The sequence below is a fragment of the Pleurodeles waltl genome, chromosome 3_1 (assembly GCF_031143425.1).
Source record: "Pleurodeles waltl isolate 20211129_DDA chromosome 3_1, aPleWal1.hap1.20221129, whole genome shotgun sequence".
Taxonomy (NCBI): Eukaryota; Metazoa; Chordata; class Amphibia; order Caudata; family Salamandridae; genus Pleurodeles; species Pleurodeles waltl.
Window position 1 is genome coordinate 628,241,144 of NC_090440.1, and position 25,675 is coordinate 628,266,818.

A 25,675-nucleotide genomic window follows, 5' to 3' on the forward strand; every position below is an offset into this window, starting at 1 on the left:
CAGAGGAAAGTATGTGTTTTTTCCCTGCAAATGGCATCAACGAAGGGTTTGTGATGCTAAAATCACCATCTTCCTGGCTTTCAGGAACAGGCTAACTGGAATCAGAAAACAGCATTTTTCAACACAGTTTTGGCATTTTACTGGGGCATGGTAAATTTTTCCTACTTTTTGTGCTTTCAACCTCCTTCCGGTTTGAGATGGAAACAGGTGTGAAACCAAAGGTGGATCCTAGACAGCTATACATTTCTGAAAAGTAGACAACATTCATTAAGGGGTCATTTGTGTAGGTCTTTCAAGGTTTTCCAATTGAAAGTAACACTTGAAATAAAAAAATATTGAAATCAAGTTGAAAAAAACAGCCACTTGTATCTACGTTTTCATCTGTAACCTTTTCTAACTATGGCAGAGTTTCAAAAGCAATATACCGTTACATCCACTGGACCCTTCTGGTTGTGGGGATGTATTAGGCTTGTAGGTTCACCAAGAACCTGAGGTACTCAGAGCCAGTAACTGAGCTGCACCTCGCAATGCTTTTTCATTGTATACTAGGTATACAGCAATTAATTTGGCAAAATATAAAGAATGAAAAATAGGTATCAAGGAAACCTATGCATTTTCAAAATGGGCACACAATATGGAGCTTAGAAGCAGTGGTTATTTGCACATCTCTGAATTTGTGGGTACCAATACTAGCATGTGAATTAGAGGGCATTTCTCAAAATGACTTCTTTCTTACACTGTCTTACATTTGGAAGGGGCAAATGCAGAGAAAGATAATTGGTAATAACACTTGTTTTGCTACTCTGTGTTCCCCCAAGTCTCCCAGTTAAAATTGTACCTCACTTTTGTGGGTAGGCCTAGTGCCCCAACAGGAAACGCTCAAAATGCAACCTGGACATGTCACGTTTCAACCAAAAACCAACCATTTTCTTGCAATGTGTCTAGTAGTGGATTTTGGGCTCTAGCTCAGCTGGCACCCAGGGAAACATAGCAGACCTGTATATTTGTGAAAATTAGAGACCTAGAGGAATCCAGGATGTTGTGACTTGTGTGGCTTTCACCACATTGTTTTACCCAGAATCCCTTGCAAACCTCACAATTTGTCTAAGAAAACACATTTCCTCACATTTCTAAAAAAGGAAAGGTCTGGAATCTGAGGGAAGCCACAAATTTCCTACCACCCAGCCTTCCCCTCAGTCTCCTGATAAACATGATACTTACCTCACTTGCGTGGGGGTCAAGTGCCTTTGACAGGGAGGGGCCAAAAAGCATGTTGATATTGAGGGAGAACCAAAGCGGGTCCAGAAGTTCAAGTTTTTTTATTACATTTTTTGGGAGACTGTGCTTTGGGCACCCACACAAGTGAGGTCTCATTTTTATCACAAGATGGTCGGGACCACTGGGTGGTAGGCAATTTGTGATTTATTTCTGTTTCTGGAAAAAGATCGCACAGAAATGCAAGGAAAACTGCGATTTTAGTCACATTCTGAGGTTTGCAGGGCATTGATGGTTCGATATGTAACATTTTATTAACAAGAGATTTCACAAAAATTAAATACACTGTTAAATGAAAGGTGAAAAAATTAACCAATGATTCACAGCTCATGACAAGGCACCAACCTCTTTACAGGCCAATCACACACCTTTCACACGCTACACACAGAAGACCATTCAACACTCACATCAACAGACAACGCTGTTCAAGAGCCCATCACTTTCATACACCCACATGCCTGACACAGCAACCGCACAGGCTCACAGAGTGTGTGGACTGGCATTTGGCTAGCAGTGTGTGTAGTGACTAATAGCAAATCACTTCACACATCACCAGCCAATTGCCAGCTCACAAACACTGCCAGCCAAGTGGCAGTCCACACAGATCACCAGCCTAGTGCCAGTCCACGCACCCACCATCACATTTATTTTTAACAAAAAAGAAAACATAATCAAATTGTAAGTAAATACAAAATTACAAACACAATATCTCCAACTAAATACATCACACTAATGCCAACCGTGAAACTGAACAAAAACTATAAAATGATACAGACCAGGCAGTTCACTTTTACTGTCACAGTTGCTCCCAAAAACTCTTTTGCGTGTGGTACAATCTAAACCAAGCAGGCACACACAGCCTAGGCTTAAAAGGACAGTCAAGGCAGCACATGCAACTCTCTTCCCATGCACTTCTTCACATACAGACTCTATGGCCCTCATTCTGACCTTGGCGGGCGGCGGAGGCCGCCCGCCAAAGTCCCGCCGTCAGGTTACCGTTCCGCGGTCGAAAGACCGCGGCGGTAATTCTGACTTTCCCGCTGGGCTGGCGGGCGGTCGCTTTCAGACCGCCCGCCAGCCCAGCGGGAAAGAGGCTTCCACGATGAAGCCGGCTCGGAATCGAGCCGGCGGAGTGGAAGCTGTGCGACGGGTGCAGTTGCACCCGTCGCGTATTTCACTGTCTGCACAGCAGACAGTGAAATACATGTAGGGGCCCTCTTACGGGGGCCCCTGCAATGCCCATGCCAGTGGCATGGGCACTGCAGGGGCCCCCAGGGGCCCCGCGACCCCCCCTACCGCCATCCGGATCCCGGCGGTCGGACCGCCGGGATCTGGATGGCGGTAGGGGGGGTCGGAATCCCCGCGGCGGTGCAGCAAGCTGCGCCGCCGTGGAGGATTCAATGGGGCGGCGGTACACTGGCGGGAGCCCGCCAGTGGTGCCGGTCCGACCGCGGCTTTACCGCCGCGGTCGGAATCCCCATTGGAGCACCGCCGGCCTGTCGGCGGTGCTCCCGCGGTCCTCCGCCCTGGCGGTCTTTGACCGCCAGGGTCAGAATGACCGCCTATGTCTCCTACTGGGAAAGTCTTTTTTGGGCATGGGTGGAATGTGATCAGGAAAGTCGCGATCTTTCATTCCAGCCACATCCTTCACCACTCCAACTCTAGGAACACTTGCTTGTTACACTACAACAAGGCTGGCTATCCCAAACTCCTGGAACTGAATGAATGCCATATTTGACTCTGGAGAACAATCCTTAAACACAACAAAAGCATTAAAGGTTGCTAAGTGGAACAAATAGATAGTCAACTTCTTATACCAAATGTAAGCCTTAAGAACAGCAGTGTAAGGTTCCAACCACAGGTTTGTGCTTTCATCAACCATGATCCTCAACAGTCACAGGTGAAGTACTTTCATCATGGATGGTAGTCAGCATGTAGACATCTCTCCTGTCTGCAAATTTCACAGCTAGAAGTTCATCACTACGCAAGGCACTGCACTGTCCCCTCTCAAATGTTTTACAAACAAGCACTTTTGGGTAACCTTTCGGTTAGAACAGATTGTGCCACTAGCAATAGTGTCCACTTTGACCAATTCCCTGAACAATTGCACACCAGTGTAGAAGCTATCTACATATAAATGGTGACCTTTTTTAAGAAGTTCTCTATCAAGATCCCACACAATTTTCTCACTAACTCCGAAAGTGGACAGACAACCAGAGGGGTCAATACTGGAATCTCTACCAATGTACACCCTGAAATTATAGACATATCCAGTCTCACTCTCAGACAGCATATACATTTTAATCCCAAATGTGCCCTCTAGCGAGGAATGTACTGCCTCAAAACCAAACGGCCCTTGAACAGTACCAAAGACTTGACCACAGCTATTTTGTTCCCTGTAACATAGATCTCTGAGAACCGATCTACAAAGTGATCAAGGACAGACCCAACCTTACAAAGACAGTCACAACCAGGGTGATCTTATGGCAACTCTAAAGTATTATCAACAGAATGCAGAATCTGAAACAGAAGCAAATACTGATCATGACTCGTGGTTGCAGAAAATATAGCCATTGCTATCAAGGACTAGTAGACCAATAGGAAGACAGTGACAGCTTCCTTATCAAGCTCATCAAAAAAGTTTCAACTCATTCAGATTTGTGGGAGTCCACCAGCTAGCGCTATAGTTGAGTTTAAGTCCGGCACTGTTGTCCCTCAAATACTGTCAAGCATACAAATTAGTATGATCAACAATCTTATCCAAAAATACATTGTCCACAAAAACTGGAAAGAAATTTATAATCAAAAAGTTTTCAGTATTCACTCTACACTCTGTGACACCAATAAAGACAGGCAACAACGGCTGCACCATGTTTGGGGCAACTCAGAGTTCAGCTATTCCAATGGGAAGTCTTGCAGCCAAAAGCAGCAATCCAGATGCCCCTTGCTGTACTACCCATACATCACTGCCCTCCTCTAAAAGAGGCACTTCCTCTGCAATGAGAGTGGCTTCATCATCAGATGATTCCTCTTGGAAAGAAAATTCACTGCCAGGATTTTGCACTTCCTCCTCTGCTTCAGAGGCAGTGTCAGTCTCATAATCATGATTCGAAAAGCATACCAACAACCTACTGAGTGGTAATCCTATGGCTAGCCATAATCCTTACTAATAAAAGTAACTTCAAAAATATGTCAACAATAACCACCACAGTGTAAAATAAGTAATAAACAAAATAAATAAAGTGTGTCTTTATCAAAAAGAAAGTAAAACTACTGGCATACAGCAATTGCAAGGTAAAGCACAGAAAGACCTACATACTGTAAAACGATACCACTAACTTGCCAACTACAGCTAGACACCCCAGCACCTACTCTACACAGACACAGCAAGCACCAATTATGAAGGAAAAACAAAAGAAAATTACACGAAGGAAAACACAATATACATTGTGCACAAATTCAAGGAGAATTTCATAAACCATCAAACAGAAGCTAAATATGCTGCTATTATGACAGCATTGACAAAAAACTCATTCATGCAGGGCAATGACACTCATTTGGAGTAAACAGTACAAAAACGTTTTCATACCAAACACATGCAACTGCAGATCAACCAGTGCCAAAGCCACAAGCAAGAGTTGCAGCAAAGGAAAACAAAAGCTTTGCACTAGAAAAAAGGAGAAATAAAACATGACATTCAGAAATGATGACAAGAAATAAAACAGTTAACATTATAAAACACTATGAAGTCTGCTCATTACCACTCAAATGCTAGCCACACACAGTCAGCCAAATGCCATTCCACGCTCACTGCCAGCAAAGCACCACTTCACTCACACCACCAGCTACGTGCCCGTCCATGCACACTGTCAGCCAAGTGCTAGTCCAAGCACACCACCAGCCAACCGCCAGTCCACGCACACTGAGAGCCAAGCACTAGCCTACACATGGAATCCATCAGCCCACTGCCATCCTACACTCACCACCAGACAAGCACCAGTCCACGCACACTGCCAGCCAAGCACCAATCCATGCGCACAGCCAGACAAGCACAAGTCCATGCAAACCGCCAGCCAAGTGCCAGTTCACGGACACTGCCAGCCAAGCACCAGTCCATGCACACAGCCAGCCAAGTGGCAGTTCACACACACTGCCAGTTAAGTGCCTGTCCATGTACACTACCAGCCAAGCACCAGTCCATGAACACCACCAGCCAAGGGCTAGCCTACACACGCATAAATGAATAAAATCCCTGGTGACTAGTGGTTTTCTGCTCCCAGTGGGGGCAGATGGGCTTTACAATATAGCTGATCTGCCCCACGGGGTTAGGGGGCAGAAAATGGCCAAAACAGTGACCCAATAATTGTGAGTGACATTTGCCCAAGGGGCCACTCCCCAACATGCAAAAATAAAATCCCTGGTGTTTAGTGGGCTTCCGCCCTTCCCCCAGAGGGCAGATTGGCCTAAAAATGGCAGACCTGCCTTCTGGGAATCCATTTTATACAATGGTTCCCAAGGGGAGTGCACAAGGTGTCGCTCCCTGCAATCATACAAATATTAAATCTCTGGTTTCTAGGGGGGTTCAACCCCCCAGGGGCTGATCAGCCTAAAAAATTGCCAAATCAGCCCCCGGGCGGGCCAAAACACAAATGTAACGCACCACCCACAGGAGTGACTCTTGCCTAAGAGGTCACTTCTCCAATAATAATGAGGAAAATCCCTGGTGGTGTGAATTCCTGCTCCACGATCGTGGCTCCACTCATAAATGTGGAGCAGCAATCCACTCTCTACAGGTACAGGGGGAAAGTTATTTCCCCCAGCTTCTGTAAAATTCCACCTCGCCCCCAGAAAAGGGCTCACTCGTGATGCGTCCTTCTCAGGATCCGCTGGAAGCAAATGGCTCCCAGTGCGTTCCCAGCTGCATATGATGATGCCAGCTTGCACTGCTTCCCCCGTGGACGGGTGCAAGGATGGAATCGTTCTTTCCTCAGCACACACCCATCGGTGCTTATGATGGAACCATTCCGTCGAGCACCGAAGGAGTTAACAGGAAACTCCCCTGATGGACTATCTGATAATGAGCTTGGATGTCAGGGTTCTCTCTGATCTGTGTGGCTGCAAGGATCTAAAGGGCTGGCCCCAGAACATAGAAGCATTTCTTCCTTACTTTAGTACATGTACAAGGGGATAGCTAGTGAACCTTTACTAATTGTACCAAATATAGTGAGTGACATTACTAAAGATAGAGGCCAACCTTTCCTTTCTGAAATATGGTAACTGACGGTTGGTTTACTTGAAAGACTGGTTTCACTACCTGGTGTTTATGATTTCAAAGTAACGTTGGGCCCAAGGTGGGTAACACTACTGTTAGAAGGTATTTTGATTGATGATAATTGATTACATGATCAGAATAAAGGACACAATGTTGGTTGCAAATAATATAACTTATTGTAGGGTGTACCTGCATGAATTTTTCACAAGGTGGACAGTTCCTTGGTACTTTGGAAGTGGGTGGGACATCCATGGAAGTTTACACATTTGAAAGATACTCACGTTTTAGTGGTACCAGGCACTTTACAGACTATGGGGAAAATGTAATGCAGTTATCATTGATGTTGTCAATGTAGGTTTAACATATAATTCACTAGGCCATCTGTATAATTTGTGCTCGTTTTTCTTACAACGGAAGCCAGTAGGTTTCAAGTACTCAAATAGTTAAACTGTGTGATGATAATGGAATGATGTCACAAAAAAGAGTGGTAGCTCTCAATTTATGCATTGTCTGACAAACTACGTTTTCAAATAACCAATGAAGTCATTTCATCGGTTATTGGAAATAAGATGATGTGGCAATTGAAAGATCACCATATGGAATTATCAGATCAATGACCTCTAACTCAGTATCCCTGTCAACTTTCTCCTAATTTCCCGAAACTTTCTCTCTTTTCCATTAGCACGATCTCATGTTTGCACTACTTGCATATATGTGACCTGCCTGAGAAATGGTGGTTTTAGCATTACAAAGGGAAGCCTAAAAAACAATATGCTCTTTGCCTTGCAGCATGCTTCTGCTTGATCAATGGGACACGATATGAAGAAGGAGAGGTCATTTACCGCAAGAATGAGTCTGGATTCTGCATTGAGGTGGTCTGTAAAAATGGGACAGAAGTGGTGGAGATGACACCCTGCCCTACAACTTCCACTACCATCACAACTACTTCAGTCACTACGCCTACCACAACCACCATTACAACAGGTATGGTCTTAACTTTGATGAGTTGTCTCAATGAAGGACTGTATGGTGGAGTGCTAGAATATTTTTGTCGAGCACCTGAATTTCCATCATGAACACAGAGACACATACATATTGCTGGAGGTTGGTATTGATTCTGGAATCTATGAACAGAAGAAAAGAGAAAACTGAAAGTGACCCCAGAAGTAATTTATTGATGAAAGGAGAAACGTGATTTGGTGGGGGGTGAGGAGACTCTCTAGTTGTGGGTGAAATTCTATAATTCTATATAATTTCATCTGTAATATGTGTAATTCTTGTGATAATTACAGGTTTTATCGCAATTACACAGGGGCTTCCGTTTCCATGGAAATGAAATACAAGTCACATGACATTCCTTAAAATTCAGGAGTGATTACTCCGCCTCTAACGCCGTGCACTAACTGGGTCCGCAATTGAAGCGGGGCAGGGAAAATGTGCCCCAGTTCATCAAGTGTGTGCAAAGATCCGAGGCTTCAGAGAATATACACCTGTATCACTTAGCTGTGAACCCTTTCACTGATACTCGGGTTCAATACAAATATCACTGACAAATAGAAAAATTAACCTCTAGAAAGATATTTTCATCATAATTCCTTAAAACAGTAAGTATTACACTACACCTTTGGAAACGGACGCAGAAGTTAACAATGAGAGAATAAAAATGATTTGGTTAGATTTGTGATTTTCACTGTTGCATCATTGGATGAATGATTATGTAAGCTAGGGAGGGAACCCTTTTCCATCATGAGTTGCTCCAGATTTATAAAAGTTGGGGTACCCTTGCTCAGTGAGTGATTGAAAGCTCTAATGATTTATTTTGCTCCATGCAGCTATGACATACTACATTGCCAGTAACCTTGTAATATGACTTTGTAGAAGTCCCTACCATTATTAACTTCATCGCCGGCAGAGGAATGCCATTTTAAGTACTAAAAGCTGATTTACAGCTAGTAATCTACTTTTACATGCAGTGCAGTGAACTTCTTATAGAGCATGAGACTGCTGTTAAGGTAGTTTGTTGCCTCTCAGGAGCAGGTGTTGTGTGCAACAACCAATCTCGTGGCAAGAGTTTCCTTTTCCTGACCTTCATGACCTTGCCTTGAAGAATACATACATTACAGGCCTCATAGGTCCTGTAAAGTGACATCACTTAGAAGGTGAAATGGGAAACGTGTTGAGATCAAATAAACAGAATCAATCTCCATCTTGTGAGATCATGTATACAAGATCCTCTCGTTTCCTAAAAATCCTTCCATAAAGTACTTCCTCTGATTAGAGAGTACACCTCCTGTTCCATGCATGAACCTATCTATTGCAAACTCCGTTCTTCTTACATACAGCAGACCTACATTTACCTAGAATAGATCTATGTAGGTTTGGATTATGACTTCATCTTCCTACACATGTCAAATCTGCATTGAGGCAAACTCTATCCTGAAATATTACATTAACATTATACACACCGCTGTATACACACCGCTGTCATAGCTCTCTTATGATCCTCATTGGTGTCTTATGTTTCTTCTAGGTCATACATCAACAACGGTGCCTACCACAAGTAAGTGCTGATGACAATATAAGGAAACATTGAAAGTAAAAATACAAGAAGAAAGGTGGGATAGATGCAACATCGAGATCGCACCACTAGAAGCGTGGAAGGAAGGAAAGTAGGAGGAGTTGGTAGATGGGAAATAGAAAGCAAAGACTAGAAAGGATAAAATGTGAAGAAGTGAGCACGACTGTGAGAAGATTACTAGGAAGGAAAAGTGGGAGTTCGAGATGTATGAAAATGTGGTGGATAGAAACGAGTGAAAAAAGGAGAAAAGGGCAAATAAAAAAAGGTTAACTAGTAATGGGCCTAGGGAAGGAAGGACATAGACAAATGAGAGCAAGGAGGAAAAAATAGTGACCCTAGAAATGTCATCATGTTTTCTTACGGTTAATTAAACATATTCACAGAAGATAAGTAGCTGCCAATGGGTTGCAGATAACGAAAGAATTGTAAGACTGTGCCATGACCATAGAAGCCCTGTACCTCTGTAATAGTAAAATACAGGCATGCAGACAATATTCTTATTGTCAGTCTTGGTGTTTATATGAGATCTACTGTGGGCTTATGGGAACATGAAATAACTGTGATATTTAATTTAAATGCAAAAGGATAGTGCATGTGCTAATGCTCTTCTAGCTTCGTTCTGGATGATTGTTGGCCTGTAGGATTTAGACTTAGGGCCTGATTTAGAGTTTGGTGGATGGGGTTACTCCATCACAAGTGTGATGGATATCCTGTTCATCGTATTACTATTCCATTATATTGTATGAAAATCATAATACAGAGAAAGGTATATCTGTCACGTTTGTGATGGAGTAACCTATCCCCAAAACTCTAAATCAGGCCCTCAGATCCGTAAACGTTTGTGACCGAGTAACCCATCCCTCAAACTCTAAATCAGGCCCTTAGATCCATAAAAGTGCTGAAGGATGGTCCAGTCTATGGTAAACAATCAAGGTGAATCCCATTTTAGATCATTAAAATAATCTGTGCCTATAGGTCAGGACAGTTTAAAGAGCTTGCAGTGAGTAAGCAGAGATCCACCGATAATACCAACTTTTTCCTGCATGGCTCTGAGGTCATGCAGTCTAATGACTTGGCCAAGCACTAGGTCCTGTGCTGGCAGACAGTTGTGTAGGCTACTCCTATCAGAACTACAGTTGGAGTTGGAGTGTAAAACTGAATGGTACAAATGCAAACCCAAATTTGTAAGTTCACACACAGCCAACATATGGCATCACTAGTTCTGCCATGCTCTGGCTGGCAGCAAGCCAAGAAGCCATGTTTCTGCATCAGATAGGTGAGGATGAGGACACAGAAGGAGGATTTCTTGTCTTGTCCAGTCTCTTGTAGAGAGGTTAGTGTTGCACTTGATAAAGGAACTTTATGCAGCCTTTGCACAGTTGATCGGACGTGTTCTCCAGTTCAATAGATGTTGACCAAGGTTAGAATTGATAGTTCAAAACCTGTGAGAATTTGAAACATTTAAATGTACTTCTGATTGGGCATTGGTCCAGAGATAGCAAGGCTTGTTGGAGAGCCAGCTTCATAGCTTTAAAAAACATTTGTTTTCTTGATAAAAAACGCCACTTGGCAGTATTCCTGTTTCTAGTGCTTATTCTTCAGTGACCAAATGGATGAAAGAGGTCCAGTCGAAGAAATGAAGTACACCTAAAAGACGCAACATACCAAAAATATCTAATAGAATTATTTGGGTACATGTTGCTCCCTGAGGAAGATCCTGTGTGGCTCAGAAGGTTCAGCATGATTCTACAGAATATTTAGTCTGGTGGTCGCAGGTTCAAGAGTATCCTAAAACTGCCATCGACTGAATGTCCAGAATGCTGAGTAAAGGACTTTGAGGAAATAGATGGCTGTTCTGTCCAGTGCAGAGAAGCTTATCCCTACCTCAAAGACACTCTCTCCCCTGCATACTAATTTAAATTAAAATGTCATTGATTTTTTAATGCAACTCCATGGATTAGGTATCTACAGAATCTGAAACATATTTGCTCCTCCAAGGCTTTTGTAAGCAGGCAAAGTAGGGATCAGGGATTGTGACTGGCTATGCGCATCCTGGCCTGTGGGTCTGCATGTTTGTGCTCAGACCAGAGTGTAGCAAGGATGCCACGGGCCCTGGGTCAAAAATGCCCCCTTCTGCTGCTGTTGGCATAATAAAATACAATTATAAGGGTTAAATGGGCTCTTTATGGGTATTTATAGGTCTTCAATTAAGGTCCCCTTTGTGCACTGCACCTGCTGCACCGATGCTAGCTATGCCCCTAGCTCATACACAATATGTCCATGAAGCCCATGAAGCGACATGTTGGGAGGATCTCTAATGTAATGCTCATGAGTACCAAAAAAATAAAAAATAAATAGTGAAACCATTCTCCTTCTAAATATGGCTGTGGTGCACTGGTTACTTAACGTATAGGGAAGTATCTTAGAAAAGATTTTTGGTTTTGCAGTAACGTGACATTTCTGGTAACTAACATACTTAAAGATGTATCCCAAAATACGATTCTGAAAGTTCCACACAGAACGAATGGGCACCAGTCACCACAGAAATAGGGCACAGAACAGAGGACATTAATCATGAGTAGGGGTCGGTGAAATTGCATTTTTTTCCGCACGTCACATGCATGATTCTTGCAAGATTCCCATGTAAGCACGAATTATGTGCATGCAGTCATCTGCAGGTAAATTGTAGGTTAGCTGTGCATTTTCTCTAACCAAGTGTCCCACGAGTGAATCAGTGTAACAAAAAACCAAATTAAAACAGTTTGCTTTTGAAAATTTTGGAAAGATGGGGTGCTCGCTTGTGGTAGTATCTTCTTGCATATTCAGAAGATAATGTTGGTCCCTCCTTGTTTTGCAGCTTGCGGCTATGAGTACGTTTGCAGTTGGAGCCCTTGGTTTGATGTAAGCACACCACACCCAGGGCCGGATGGTGGTGACTTTGAGACATATGATCAGATAAGAGCCAAAGGACATGAGATCTGTGGTGCTCCTCATGACATTCAGTGCCGATCTGCTGCAGCACCCGACGTGAGCTTGGGTGAACTTGGACAGAAGTTACAGTGTAATGTCTCCTTTGGGCTCATATGCCGAAATCAAGACCAAGAGCCAGACGAATCTTTGTGGGAGCTCTGCTATGACTATGAGATACGAGTCAACTGCTGTGCCCTAGTGTTGTGCCCAAGTAGCACAACACCAACCACCACAAAGCCAACTACAACTCCAAAGACGACTACTGAGACTACAACTCCAACCACCACAACCCCAACAACAACATCGCCTACAACCACAACAACAACCCCCACTACAACACCTACAACCACTACACCAATCACTACAACAGAGTCAACAACATACACAACTACGACCACACCTACAACTACAACACCAACTACTACAACAGAGAGTACAACTGAGACTACAACACCAACAACTACAACACCAACTACAACTACCGGTAAGTATGAACAAAGTAAGTGTAGGTGTTAAAATGAAACACACATTAAATTAATACATTTAACACACAAGAGCTTGTGTTATCTATTTGCATTTAATTAAATGAGAGTATAACAACATTAATTAATATGCACGTCCTCAGAACTGAAGTAAGTGAAATCAACATATCACATTGATATTGGTCAGAGTTACATATTCCATATCTTGTTTGTAGCTCATTGATGTCATTAGTAAAGCTTATAAAAATAATTTACAATGTTCTACGGTTCATTAAGAAAACCTTTGTTTCTTTAATTCAAGGCGTGCACTTTCCAGACTACTACTGTAATTTACAGAGAGCTTTTGATAAGAATTGTGCTACCTAGCTCAGCTGTATTCACATATACATTGAAGTTCATGGACTACAAGTTCTGACATGAGAACTCTACATTTGCTATTAAATTCCTGTAAGTGATCAAAGGAATAACTAGTTAAAAAGAAAACTCAATACACACATCTAAATGTTTCAGCCCCTGAGGAACAGAATGCAGGTTCAGTCAAACTTCCATGTGAGCAGCAAAGGGTTATTTTGAATACCTCCTAACTCCTGCAGTGCAGCTTGCTTTTCATTTCTTTTGGATTTTCTTTCCTGTTAGACCTCACCTGTCTGTCCAAAGCACCCCATGGATGACATCCAGTAAGCAATCAAAAGAGGTAGAACATTCTGGGGTCCACTGCCATCCCATTTCTACTTTCAACACTGAGAAATGTAGGGCTCTCTTGATCCTTGGATGGCTTCCCTAGGTTCCTGCATCAGTTTTACTTAAACTAAAAGCTCTAAAATTCCCAACATTTCATGACAGCACACACCAATCCCGTTTAGCCTCCGCTACAGGAGCTTCCGAATGTCCCGGCATTACTTGTCTGGTTCAGAGACGACATATTTCGAATGGTGAAAATGCTGTCTTTGGATACCACTGTGGCCCTTGCTTGTCAACACTCACTAGTTCCAGAGATCTGTGAATTTAGTATACCGTTCAGCAGCTTTTCGTGATCATTTATTAGTGTAGGTTTCAATCGTTGAAAAGGGTTTCTCCCACCAAAAAAACGAAAATATTCCGTAATGGGCATAATAAGAATACTTATTCTAGTCAGTCTCATTCAGTTTGAGAGACTTTGCAGACTACCTGTAAATTTCCCCAAATAGTCATAATGAAAAATGTGTCATGGCTGCCTCCTATCATACATAACTCATTTCAAACGAATTGATGTTCGTCATAAGTCAAGTTCTAAACCTGGTCGGGTGCGATATCACAATGGCACTTATAGTACCTTGTTGATACAGTATCTCCAAAGTGTGCTTGAATAACCATAAAGTTCGACTTTCTTCTCAACCCAAGCACATTTGCGGCTTATGGGCAGTTTGTGCCATGGGCCTTTCTCTGCCATCATTTGTGACGACTATGCATTTTGCCACTTTCGGTGGTGTATTATTTTATGTGTGATGAGTAACTCTGCCACCAAAGAAAATGGTGGGATTCGTGCTTAATTTGAGCTGAGGTAGCAGGTGGGGCCCACAGGCACTCATTTTTGGGATCTGCGATTTATTTTTGCCACCAGCCTTTGACCCCAGAGTAAGAGTGAACAAGGTAAAAAAAGTAGAAAGAAGAAGGAAGAGAAATAAATGAAAACAGCGACAAAGGAGAAAAAAATGAAAAATGACCTGCACGAATACAGAAAAGGGGCAGTGAGTGCAAAATGCAAAATGCTAAAGAGGCACGCAGTGTAATAAAGGCTAGTGAACATTCGTAGCCAGCAACCAGGCCATTCAGAAGTACAGGCGGGAGACTTCTGAGACAAACAATTGGGTCAAGAAAATACTATTTTACAACTTAAGTACTGGGTGGGATAAAATATAGCAAATTATTTTTTTTCGAAATTACAATGCCAGCCTAGTCTTTTGCCCCGTTGCCGTGCAGTATTGCAGCTTGAGATGGATTTTTTATACTTGGAAAAGGCAAATTCATCTTTTTCCCCCTGCGGTGTTTAATTTGTCATATAAAAAGTGCCGGTGACCGAAGTTTTGTCTAGAAGCCCGCAGCAGGCGTATCGAAGGTCGAGGTGCCAAACAGGCGTCCTCCGCTCTTTATTTCCCTCTTGAAGGTGCCTTTCCGCCTCTGCTTGCTCTCTTTTTGTCACTGTTTTTCTGTATCTTTCATTCTTCTTCTTTCTCTCTTGTGTGTTTTTCTTTTGCTCTGGGTGAAGAGAAAAAAATAAGTGTCTGTCCCCAAAAATAAGTGTCTATGGGCCCCATATGCAACCACAGGCTCAGATTAGGAATTGTCTTCACAGGGAAGATGCCACTGCTTTTGCTACAAGGGTTATGTAGACACATACGATTTCATTCAAATCTCAAATAGGAAAGAGGTGGTTCTGCTGTCAGTGCAGTACAAGTTAAGTTTACACAACTGGAGTCTACAAAACTGTACCAACTCTGTATGGAAAAATAATGGTTAAATGCAGTTTTAGTCCCCATTCTTGGTCCAATCAGAGGGCACAGGTTGATATCTTTCAATACAGCTGACCATGCACACTATGAAACTCTCTGCTTCTAAGGGTATCTTCTGATGCAATGAATAACCCTTCCCTTTCTTTCTTTCTTTTTGTTGAAGAACCGACCACCACCACACCTCCGATTCCTACAAGTAAGTGCCACTTCACGGAAATATGTAGTGTTTGTTTGTGATCATGTACAGAATATAGCATTCATAGTCCTAGTGTTCTTTTTTAGCACTAAATGATATCATCCAATCTCATATCTATAGTCTGACGTTTATGAGTTTGCCTATTTCTCATTATGGTACTCTGCCGACTGAGCGGAACTTTTCAAAATTAGGCTTCATTGTGGCCAGAAATACTCTGTAGTGACTTATAGCTGCCTCCTTCTATTTCAATAAGTACAACAAAAGAAGTAGGGGTGGGTGGAACTTGTGGAATTTGACTCCGTGGTATTCTGCATTGAAAGTTCGTGACCGCCCGTGACCTCTGAGTGTTTGAAGTCTCGCTGGATGTATTCCTAACAACTGACAATTGAGGTAGGGGATGCCAAATCACACTTACCAACTCATCCCTTTTGAGCCATGTGCATGAAAAAAATCTGCCATGCGGCAATTAGCAGAATTTTGCTGGAACTCTGCAGTGTCTGATAAATTCTGACAGTTGCGACAGTGGAATGGAATATTTCACCCACCCCTTAATAGGAAGACTATAGATGATGTAGGTAAAATGAGTGCAAAATATGCTAGTAAGGCAAGGTGTCCTAAATTTAACATCAAACTGTGCTTGACAGTCTGTAGAACAGCAACTTTTGGTCCCATCTTAGAAGTTGGGATCGGGTCTCTCACCTTTTGTTGAGGGGCATGTGAACACAAAGGCAATGCTACGGAGTGTTAGAGTTTCACAGTGGTTTGCACTGTCACTGTTGAGGTAGTTATCAACGGACTGAAATGATTTTACTTGGTTCATAAAATGAACCACATCACTACTGATTCACAACAAATATTAAAATATAGAGGCGCTCCTTCTGAGTACAGGGACTTATTTGTGCCATATCCTTTTCAGGATTTGATCCTGTCAGTGCAACACCATTAAGTTGAGAGATGTGTTAGGTGAATGTAAATAAGGACGAGAACCTAATAAGTTAACAACAGACAGAGGGGTAAATGCCAAAAGCAGCAGATTAAGGGCCTCTAGTGTTTGTGCGTCTGTAGTTTGTTGATATTGTAGTTTTTGGGAAGAGATACGTCATCCAATCAGTAGGAAAAGCCAAGCTTATTTTGTCATTCCGTCCATGAGGCTAATTGAAGGCTTAGGTATGTTCTTATAAATATCACTGTTATTTAAAGGCTCTCGTTTGCCGGTGTTATTGTTCTTTTTCAGCATCGTGCCCTGTGGTGTGTCATTGGACTCCGTGGTTTGATGTGAGCTACCCAGAGTATGGCGCAAACGGTGGTGACTTTGAGACGTATGACAAGATCAGGGAAGAAGGCCATGAGATCTGTGGACAACCGCAGAATATATCATGCCGTTCTCAACATTACCCAGACATCCCAATCCACCAGCTGGGCCAAAAAGTGCACTGTGATGTCTCTGTGGGGCTTACCTGCAAGAACAGTGAGCAGACTGACGGACCCAGCCTGATCCCTGTGTGTTACAATTATGAAATCAGTGTGTACTGCTGTGAGGAAATCTGTCCTACAACTCCTGGGACCACCACACCTACAACAACACCCATCACGACTACGACAACACCCACCACGACTACAACAATGACCACAACCACAGAGACAACAACAACAACCCCATGGCCTCCCACCACCACTACAGAGCAAACCTCTACACCAACCACTACAACACCCACCCCCACACCAACTCCTACCATCACTACTACAACAAGCACTACAACAACAACAGGTAGGTAAATAGGACATATAGTGACAGCGTTAGTCAGTAACTTTCAATTGAAGAAAAATGCCAATCAATATTTTCCTATTACCTTTTTGTAGTAGTTATAACCCTTGGATGTCACTTTGCATTTCACGTTATTTTATGCTAAAAAAGATATATGTTGTACAACTCTGTGTTGCTTGAGTAAATGCCTAAGCAAATACTGCCAGGCAAGGGCAATAAAGAAACAACACAGCTAATTAGTGCTTCCCTTCCAAAGAGCACATCACATAGATGTGAAGAGGTGGAAGGACAGGGACTGGAACGATGCATTTTGTAGAAATATGAGGCTATTTTACATCGTTTCAACTGTATAATTCCATTTCTTGCATTACGTGGCTTTGCAGGACAGGGAGCTTCCAACCTTCATTGACAGAGTACTTTTGATCTGTTTGTGTGCTTCTTGTAACATAGATAATGAAGCCGGTGTGCCTAAAATGACTCAGATTACATAAATGCTTCAAATTAGGCTTGTAAAACAAGATTACGTTTCTGTTCAAGTGGTACACAGCTAATGTGGTTCACGTTCAATTGGCTAAAAGCTAATGATTGTAAATTGAAAATGCAAGTTTGGAAAGTGACTAATGTTGCATTGTTTTCCTTTCTTTTCATTTTACTGAAGGACCGACCAGCACCACGCCCATACCTACTAGTAAGTGCCAGTTTATATACATGCATAGTGTATTTTTCTACTAAACACACGCCTTTCAAGAAAGTTTTCTTTTACTTATTTTACAAATTGTTCAGTCATAGTTCTGATGCTCCTAAATGTTCAGGGCACAGATCAATAGAAGGTGGAAACCGTACGCCGGTTATCAAGAATGAGAATAGGTGATTAGGTGGTATAGTTTCCCAAGCCTAACTGACCAGTTAATTTTCAGTCCTTTTGAGAATTTTACAAGGATTTCTTAGAGATGAAGACTTTGGAGTAGGAATGTTGCACTGGGAGAAACATGGTTCATGCGTGTTTCTACTTCAGAACCTTTTTCTCTTGCTGGGTGAAAGGAAGTTGTGGGTATTCACTTGGAGCTCAGTCAGTTAGAATCAGAGAAGAGCTGGGTAGCTGGGGCGAGTTTCAACAAGGTTATATGAATCATTTTTCAGGTATCTTTAGGACCATGCATTTGCACTGTTCTAAGACTAACTACTTTATTTTCAAATACGTGAAAAAGCATACTTAACTGTTGTCAATGTGGAAATACAGTTCCTCTTTTTATACGTGTGTTTACTCATATCTGATGCACGTCAGACCGGAAATTCAGTCATACCTTGTTTAACAAAGCTTAAGTTTTGTACTCTGATTTCAAACTCGGAAACTACATAACCTATTCTTTTCAATGTGGCAAAATTCAGTATCTTGTTATCGTAACTACATTTTGTCATTTGGTATCGAGAAGGGGCATTTTAGGATCCCCTTCCCCTCTGAGAATGTAAAGAATATTTTTTATTTTTAGGAGCAGGAAGTGGGGATCACTGCCTGCTCTTAACACATGAAATTTAAAAGTTTAATTTTCTTTGTAAAACACATCCTATTTTTCTTTAAGGAAAAGGGCTGCATTTAGAAAACAAATATTGCTTCAATTTTGTTCTAAAGATTTTAATGAATTTGCACACGATTACAGTAAACCGTACAAACAAAAAAATTACATTGCATGATACGGTAGGGTGGCAAAGAATTATTACATCCATTGAGATAGACATACTGTGGGAAAGATAACTTAGTCGGTGAAAACAACACATCACATCAGGGTTCCAAAATCAAATGGATTGGCAGGGTGTATGCAGCTGAATCCAAGATAGTAATCATGGGGGTACAGCGATGGACAGAGCTTAATGTGTCCATCGAATAAGGTCATTTGTGACATTAGGGATAAAAGGGCGATGGACAGGATATTTGAAAGGGAGCAGAGAGTGGGAAGGAAAATGAGGACAGGAAAGAAAATAGAGGGGAAGGAGCACTCAAGTAGGGGAAAAGATGAGAAGGGATGAGAGCCATGCCAAACTAAAGGTGACCTGACCTAAATACTTCAATATCTAGGGATAAGCCAGGAAACCTATCCTGAGGGGCCAACTAGCCTACTGCCCAGTGTGCATAAAGGTGTCTAATGTGCCCTAAGCTCCTGTGATGCCATGGGGTTGCCAGAGCACTAGGATTGGGCAGAGTGAGTTCTTCTTAGGTAGATGATGCTTGCCCACCATGTGTGATTTGATACATTGTTGGTGGGCTTCCAGTCCAGAAGAATTACTTTAAGTGTGATGATGATTTGCAAATTGAGAAGGGCAAGGTCTGAATCCAGTAGATCAATTGGGGGATGGAATGCAAATGGTCCAAGAATTATGTTTGCGAAGCCTAGTGAGATGGGAGTTTTTAATATTTTACATAGTTGAGAGGTGATGTCGCCCCAGTAAGTAGACAAAGAGGCACATGATAAAAACATATGTTCTAGGTCGCCAGGTATTGATTTGCATGAGCAGCAGTTGTCAAAATCTATTAAAGTGAGTTTGAAAAGTCTGGCTGGGCTCCTGTATAGAAAGTGAGATGCAAAGAACTGTGTTTAAATTAATAAAAGGATAGGTTTATTTTGGAGTAGTCAGGGGCAGATTTTAGTCCAGGTCTCTTGTTTGTCTTTGTCAGCAAGGTATGATGACTATTTGGACTGCAAATCGGGAAGTTATTGGGAGGAGATGTTGCTCAGTAGTTTATACATGTTTGACATCAATTGGCCCCCAGATTACATGTCTTTAGATGAGGAGAAAAAAGTTATTTTCATAAGGGGGGAAAGTTATGAGACCTTTGTTTTAATTCTTAAAAAGTCATAAAAAATCTAAATTAGTGAGAATATGTTTCACTTAGAGCATCACAAAAGTTAAAGGTTCAAAATTTGCTATGAGAGCTGCTACAAGGGATATACCTTTGTTTTCCCGGTACAGACCAATCCTGGTGGATTCTGCAATCTGACATTTTATATTATTCCATAAAGATATGGAGTAAGATTTGGAGTAAGATTTATACATTTTAGAAGAAAGGGCTCTGTCCAGTGTTAGTAGAGCTGAAGCTGAATCTTTAAAAAATCTTTTTGGTGTGCACAAAAGAATGCTGGGTCATAGTCATATTTGCTGGTAATGGGAAGGAACGTTTAATATCTTGGTGTATGCTAAGCCAAGCTGCAACTTCAAGCCAATGTGTGCCACGGGTAGCTAAGAAGACAGTTTAGTAGTTAAACCAATTTGCCAAGTCACAGTCCACCCCCCAAAGTAAATCCTCAAATTTGTAAGGTTTATTCTGGCTTTTTTCCCTGACCAGAAGAAACTGGAGGTAATTTTATCAATGGATGAGAAATAGTCCTGGGAGAGGTGAACAGGAATAATACTAGCTAAGAAATTAACTAAAGGCTCACCATGAGATATGTTTGGGTGACCATGCTGACAGAAGGCCCTTAATTCATCAATCGCCTCAAATTTGTTCTGAGCTATTGATTTGGATAGATCATTGCAGAACCAAATACCCAAATACTTGATATACTTTGCTTGCCAGAAAAGGCAATTTTTGTTTATTGATTCTGTATTTGGAAGGGCCATATTCAGGGAATCCTTTCCAAATACAGAACCATAGTGGTGTGAATGAATGTTGAGCGACCGATTTACAATCGCAAAACATTCATATTTTAGTGACACCTCAAAGGAGGTGGTAAGCATTCCCAATTGAAAAGGAGTCCCCCAGGGACCACTTCTCACTGTGAATGTTGAAACAAATATTTTTAGGAGCACGGAATGCTTCCATGGACCACTGACTACTCTTAAGAAATTAAATTTAAATGTTTCATTTTATTTTTTTAAATTGATCTAATTTTCCTTAAATATTTTTTAAAAAGGATTGCTTTAAAAGCTATTGCAGACATTGTGGTCTGCTCCACCGAGCAGGCTGTCATTCCAAATGGGTCACAAACTGTGAACTGTGAACTTCCTCATTATTATTCATGAAGTCGGACGATTTGCAACCCACTAGGAATCACTATTTAAAAGTACAAAGGTTTCTTACTTAAGAAGTAGCCATTCCCTAACTGCAATTCAGTAAGTATCACAATTTGGAAATTGCATTTCCCAATTTTTTAACATATGGCACTAGGCTACCCGTAATGCTAAACCGAAGCTAAACTTTTTTTGGCTTTCACAAAACAACACAAACCGGTATTTGGGCTGGTTTGTGTGGCAAAGTAACACATAGCAGCGAGAAGCACTGCTTTACAATGCTTTGCATCAAGGGGGCGTTACATGAGTAGTACATGGGTGTACCCATGCTACCACCCACGCTTTTTGACGCTAAACCTTATTCTGAAACATCAGAGAAAGTGTTTAGCTCCAAAAATTGATGCCTTTGAAAAGCAGGTGCTAAACGGATAAATGTTTTTATTTCTACCTGCTTTTCCAACTTTACAAGTGTGGTCCACTGTTCTGCACACATGCAAAGTAGGAACGGCATTTCCACTTGTGTAGGCAAAGTATTTTGTACAGGAAGGATAACCTTCCTGTACAAAACCTATGCTAGACACATTCCATAACAATGGCGCACAGCAGCTGGAATCAGCACAGGCAGGAGGGAGGGGGAGTAGAGTGCCATATCTACGTGAATATGGCGCTCTCCTGCTCTCTCCTTGTCACGCTACTGCACTGCGCTGCGTAATACCTTTCTGAATCTAGGCCTAGGTTCTTGCACAGTTTGCAAACGTGTGTTACACCCCTTGCTTAAAACCAATTGCAATTAGTCCAGTAGGTTTATGTCTAAGTACAAATCAAAAACAATGTATATCCTCTGTACCTCATACCCCACTGGTATGTGAACCATTACGGTTTTTAACAGAATCGTCAAAAAAATGTCATGTATTTTGGAATACTTCGAGAAACTACTAGAATGCACCTATAGAAAATACGGCACATTCAAACCGGCTTGAACTGCTTTCGGTGAGTTTTTTTACTACAGGGTTAAAGACATTAAATGTCAGAGTACAACGCTAAGCGACATTAATAAATAAAGCAGCGTTCTAGAATTAATATTGTTGGTGATTATTAGAGCTATGCAGGACTGGCCAAATAGACCTTTTTTTCTCTGTACTGGATGGCTCCCTTAAGACCTTCATTACGCCTCCCTCCTCAAATAATGATTGCTATTTTCACAGCGATAGCAATTAAAAGTGGTGCCAAATTTATTACACTGGGTAATTACTGCTTGCGGTAAAGATCAGACTATTGTATTTTTCCCCCAGAAGGAGAAAAGGCGTGGAAAATGCTTGGACATGTAGGTCTTGGTGCATAAAGCTTCAAAATAAATATGTTATGCCACATTTTTGAGGGTTCAACGTGCAATTGGTGATACACTACTTTAATTCCAAGCCCTGGAGTATCGCTTTTTAATTAGTGAAATAAATAGCACCTAACTCTTCGGGGCACTCCTAACGGAGGCCTACGACTTTAAGTGTAATTGGCGAGAACAGCATCTCATTTTTTTTAGTTATGCTATGTTATCAGTATTTAGATACACACAGTCCGCTATTGCAGTACATTCGGGACGAAATGTCTTAGCATTTCAAGGGTCTGCCCCCAACTACTTACAAATATTCTAGGATAGTATATGTATGTAAGATAAAACAGATAACAAAAAACAATAGGAGATCAGTCCTTACGTGTATATACTATGCTTCCTGAGTAAAGTAGCGTGTGTTCAAGCTGGGTGTGGGTAGGGGCACTATGCTATAATTCTGAAAGCAAAGTCGTTCTCTTAAATGAGATTAGCCCAGGCTAGAGTGAAGCTAGTGCAAGAAGGAGGGAAGAAATGTGTGACATTGTACAGCTAGAGGGAAAAAGTGTGGAACCAATTATATGGAGCCATACAGTATTATGGAAAGTGCCCCACGGGTGCAACAGACATATGCACCCAATTTGCGTGCTGCCAGGGCACTTTGTTATTACAGAAAGGGCCACAGAAACTTGTGCAGCCCTTTCTATAAAACAGATAGTGCTGGTGCGCATATATCGCCAGCACTATTACCATAGGGTGCTCCGTCAATTGCATGGGGCATGCCCATACAAACGAGGGAATCCCTTTGCATCTGCACCTGTGCTGTATTATAGAAGAAGAGGCAAAGAAGCTGTCAGGAGGTACACTGACAGTGCCGCACCTAAAAGGTAGCACACTATAATTTCGCCCCTTGATGGCAGCCCTCTGGAGGAGGAAAAGTAGGTCCTATGGACCACCAAAACATCCCTTTGACTGCACCCACCTGCAACGGGATATCGAATCCCCCTTAAAATTGAAGGTGGCTTGCCGCCTGCACAGTAAAACACAGAGCAGCTAGAAACAGCTGTTACGTTTTTTTCGCTTGAATGCACTAATTTGTGGCTGCACTGGTGGCAGCACATTCAATATAATATGGCATGCACTCCTTGTTTGGCTGGGCACACCTTTTGAAAGGTGCAAACAAGGAAAATGTGTCGCATTCTAGCCCCCTAGTGGTTATCTGGCAAATACATGGGCTAAGTGGGTAATTTACAACCTGGCAAGCAGTTCATCTACTTTCCAGGAGAACAGATACCGGGCTTCTGCTGGTTCAGAAGAGAACTGTCTGCATATCTAGAAATCTTTCCTGTCTTGGCTGGTATCTTTTCAAAATAAGTTCCTCTGCTGGCACTGTGGGAACCCTTATCGATTAAAGAAAAATGTGTCAGGGGGACCTGAATTATTTTCCTACAGTTTTGGGAAGAAAAAAAAAAAAAGATGTGGTTTGCTCTTGAAAATAACAAAGCAATACCCAATTAGTTTTCATCTCCTGGCTCTTGGCCAGGGGGGCGATTGCTCATCATTGCTGAGGAGCTGCCTCTGACTGGAATAACAAAGTATAGGTTTAAGAAAGACCAATGGGAAGAACAGGTAATAATAATCTCTCCTCTAAATCAACAAGCAGTCCAAAAATACATGTTTACTCTGCAGTCATTTTGATGCAAGCATGACAGTTAAAATAAATGTATCCGTGTTTTATGCCCTCTCAGTTGTTGGTGTTGTCCTTGTTTTACAGCATCATGCCCTGTGGTGTGTCTCTGGACTCCATGGTTTGATGTGAGCTACCCAGAGTACGGCGCAGAAGGTGGTGACTTTGAGACGTATGACAAGATCAGGGAAGACGGCCATGAGATCTGTGGACAACCGCAGAATATATCATGCCGGTCTCAACATTACCCAGACATCCCAATCCACCAACTGGGTCAAAAAGTGCACTGTGATGTCTCTGTGGGGCTTACCTGCAAGAACAGTGAGCAGACTCAAGGACCCAGCCTGGTCCCTGTGTGTTACAATTATGAAATCAGTGTGTACTGCTGTGAGGAAATCTGTCCTACAACTCCTGGGACCACCACACCTACAACAATACCATCCACAACTACATCCACAACTACAACGACGACAACCACACCGAAGACCACAACCACTACACCAACTACAACAACTGGTATGCATAGTATACTTGGCAAACACATTAGCAAAAGAGAGTAGAATGTATATGGACAGTTTATTGCATTTGTTTATTAAATCCAGCACCATAATGTTTTATAACAAGAATCATCAGGCACCATTCATAGTAGATTATTTTCTATTGAGATGAAGGGTACGGAACACTAAAAGACTAGAAAACTGAGTACAGCATTCCATAACAAAGGTCACAGAGTAGAGATATGGACATAATAGAGATATGGAGGAGTGAATGCATCAATGCTTGTAGGGGCATGTTTTGAAAAAATGTTTGGAAAGATTCTGTATAGGCTCTAACATTTCAGATAAAAGTTGAGAACATGTGTTTAGTACTAGAAAAGATTTGATTGGGGTAGTTAAGAAATGAGTTTTATTTACATCTCATAGGAGGATGAGAATCTTAAGTGGTTAAGGCCAGAGTAAAGCAAGAGAGAATGACGAGAACAACATCGAAACAAAGTGGATAAAATGTGAATACCTGCATTTATGGAAGTGTGTCATCCTTATTGTGAGAATGAGGGGAATGGGTATTCCAACTAATGGCAGTTAATTGTGCTCTCTACAATCTCCTACTGAAGTGGTGACTAATACTGTTGCTCTCTGTGTTTCTTTTTGCTGAAGGACCAACAAGCACCACTCTCACGTCTACAAGTAAGTGTGACTTTAGGAAACTTTGACTTTGACATATGTGTTTCTTCGTTGATCATATTGGACTCTTTAATATCACCAAATGCTTTTAAGCCCTGATACAATCTCAATATTAGAAACAGTGTATCCAAAGGTATCTGATGCAGACTCCTGGGATTTCGGTACTTTTTGACAGTGGGACAATTTCACTCACTAAATTTCAACATCAGGCTTCTGAAAGATCCTGTTAGAGCTTGATGTCGAGGAGAATGTACCCTTTTTTGTGTAAGGCTGTCTACTACTAGTTTCAGTAGTATATTGTAATGTAGGAGAACATTTCTTGCCTATTATCCAAGACACTTGTCTGTAAGTAACTGTAGGATTTAGTTGTACAGAAGAAGATGTCTTAAACTGTATCTCAAGCACCTTTCTGAGATCCATAAAGGTAACTATTCTTCTACATAGTTTC

General features: G+C 41.8%; 1 protein-coding gene across 1 annotated transcript in view; it reads left to right on the forward strand.

Annotated features, from left to right (window-relative positions):
• The window catches only part of MUC2 (mucin 2, oligomeric mucus/gel-forming), a 181,177-nt gene that overhangs the window by 66,169 nt on the left and 89,333 nt on the right, over window positions 1-25,675 (forward strand). The window contains exons 28-35 of the mRNA XM_069223137.1: window positions 7,337-7,531; window positions 9,078-9,107; window positions 11,983-12,579; window positions 15,230-15,262; window positions 16,497-17,030; window positions 17,686-17,715; window positions 24,131-24,559; window positions 25,201-25,230. Coding sequence (XP_069079238.1) covers window positions 7,337-7,531; window positions 9,078-9,107; window positions 11,983-12,579; window positions 15,230-15,262; window positions 16,497-17,030; window positions 17,686-17,715; window positions 24,131-24,559; window positions 25,201-25,230 — 1,878 coding nt within the window. The remainder of the gene's footprint in view (window positions 1-7,336; window positions 7,532-9,077; window positions 9,108-11,982; window positions 12,580-15,229; window positions 15,263-16,496; window positions 17,031-17,685; window positions 17,716-24,130; window positions 24,560-25,200; window positions 25,231-25,675) is intronic.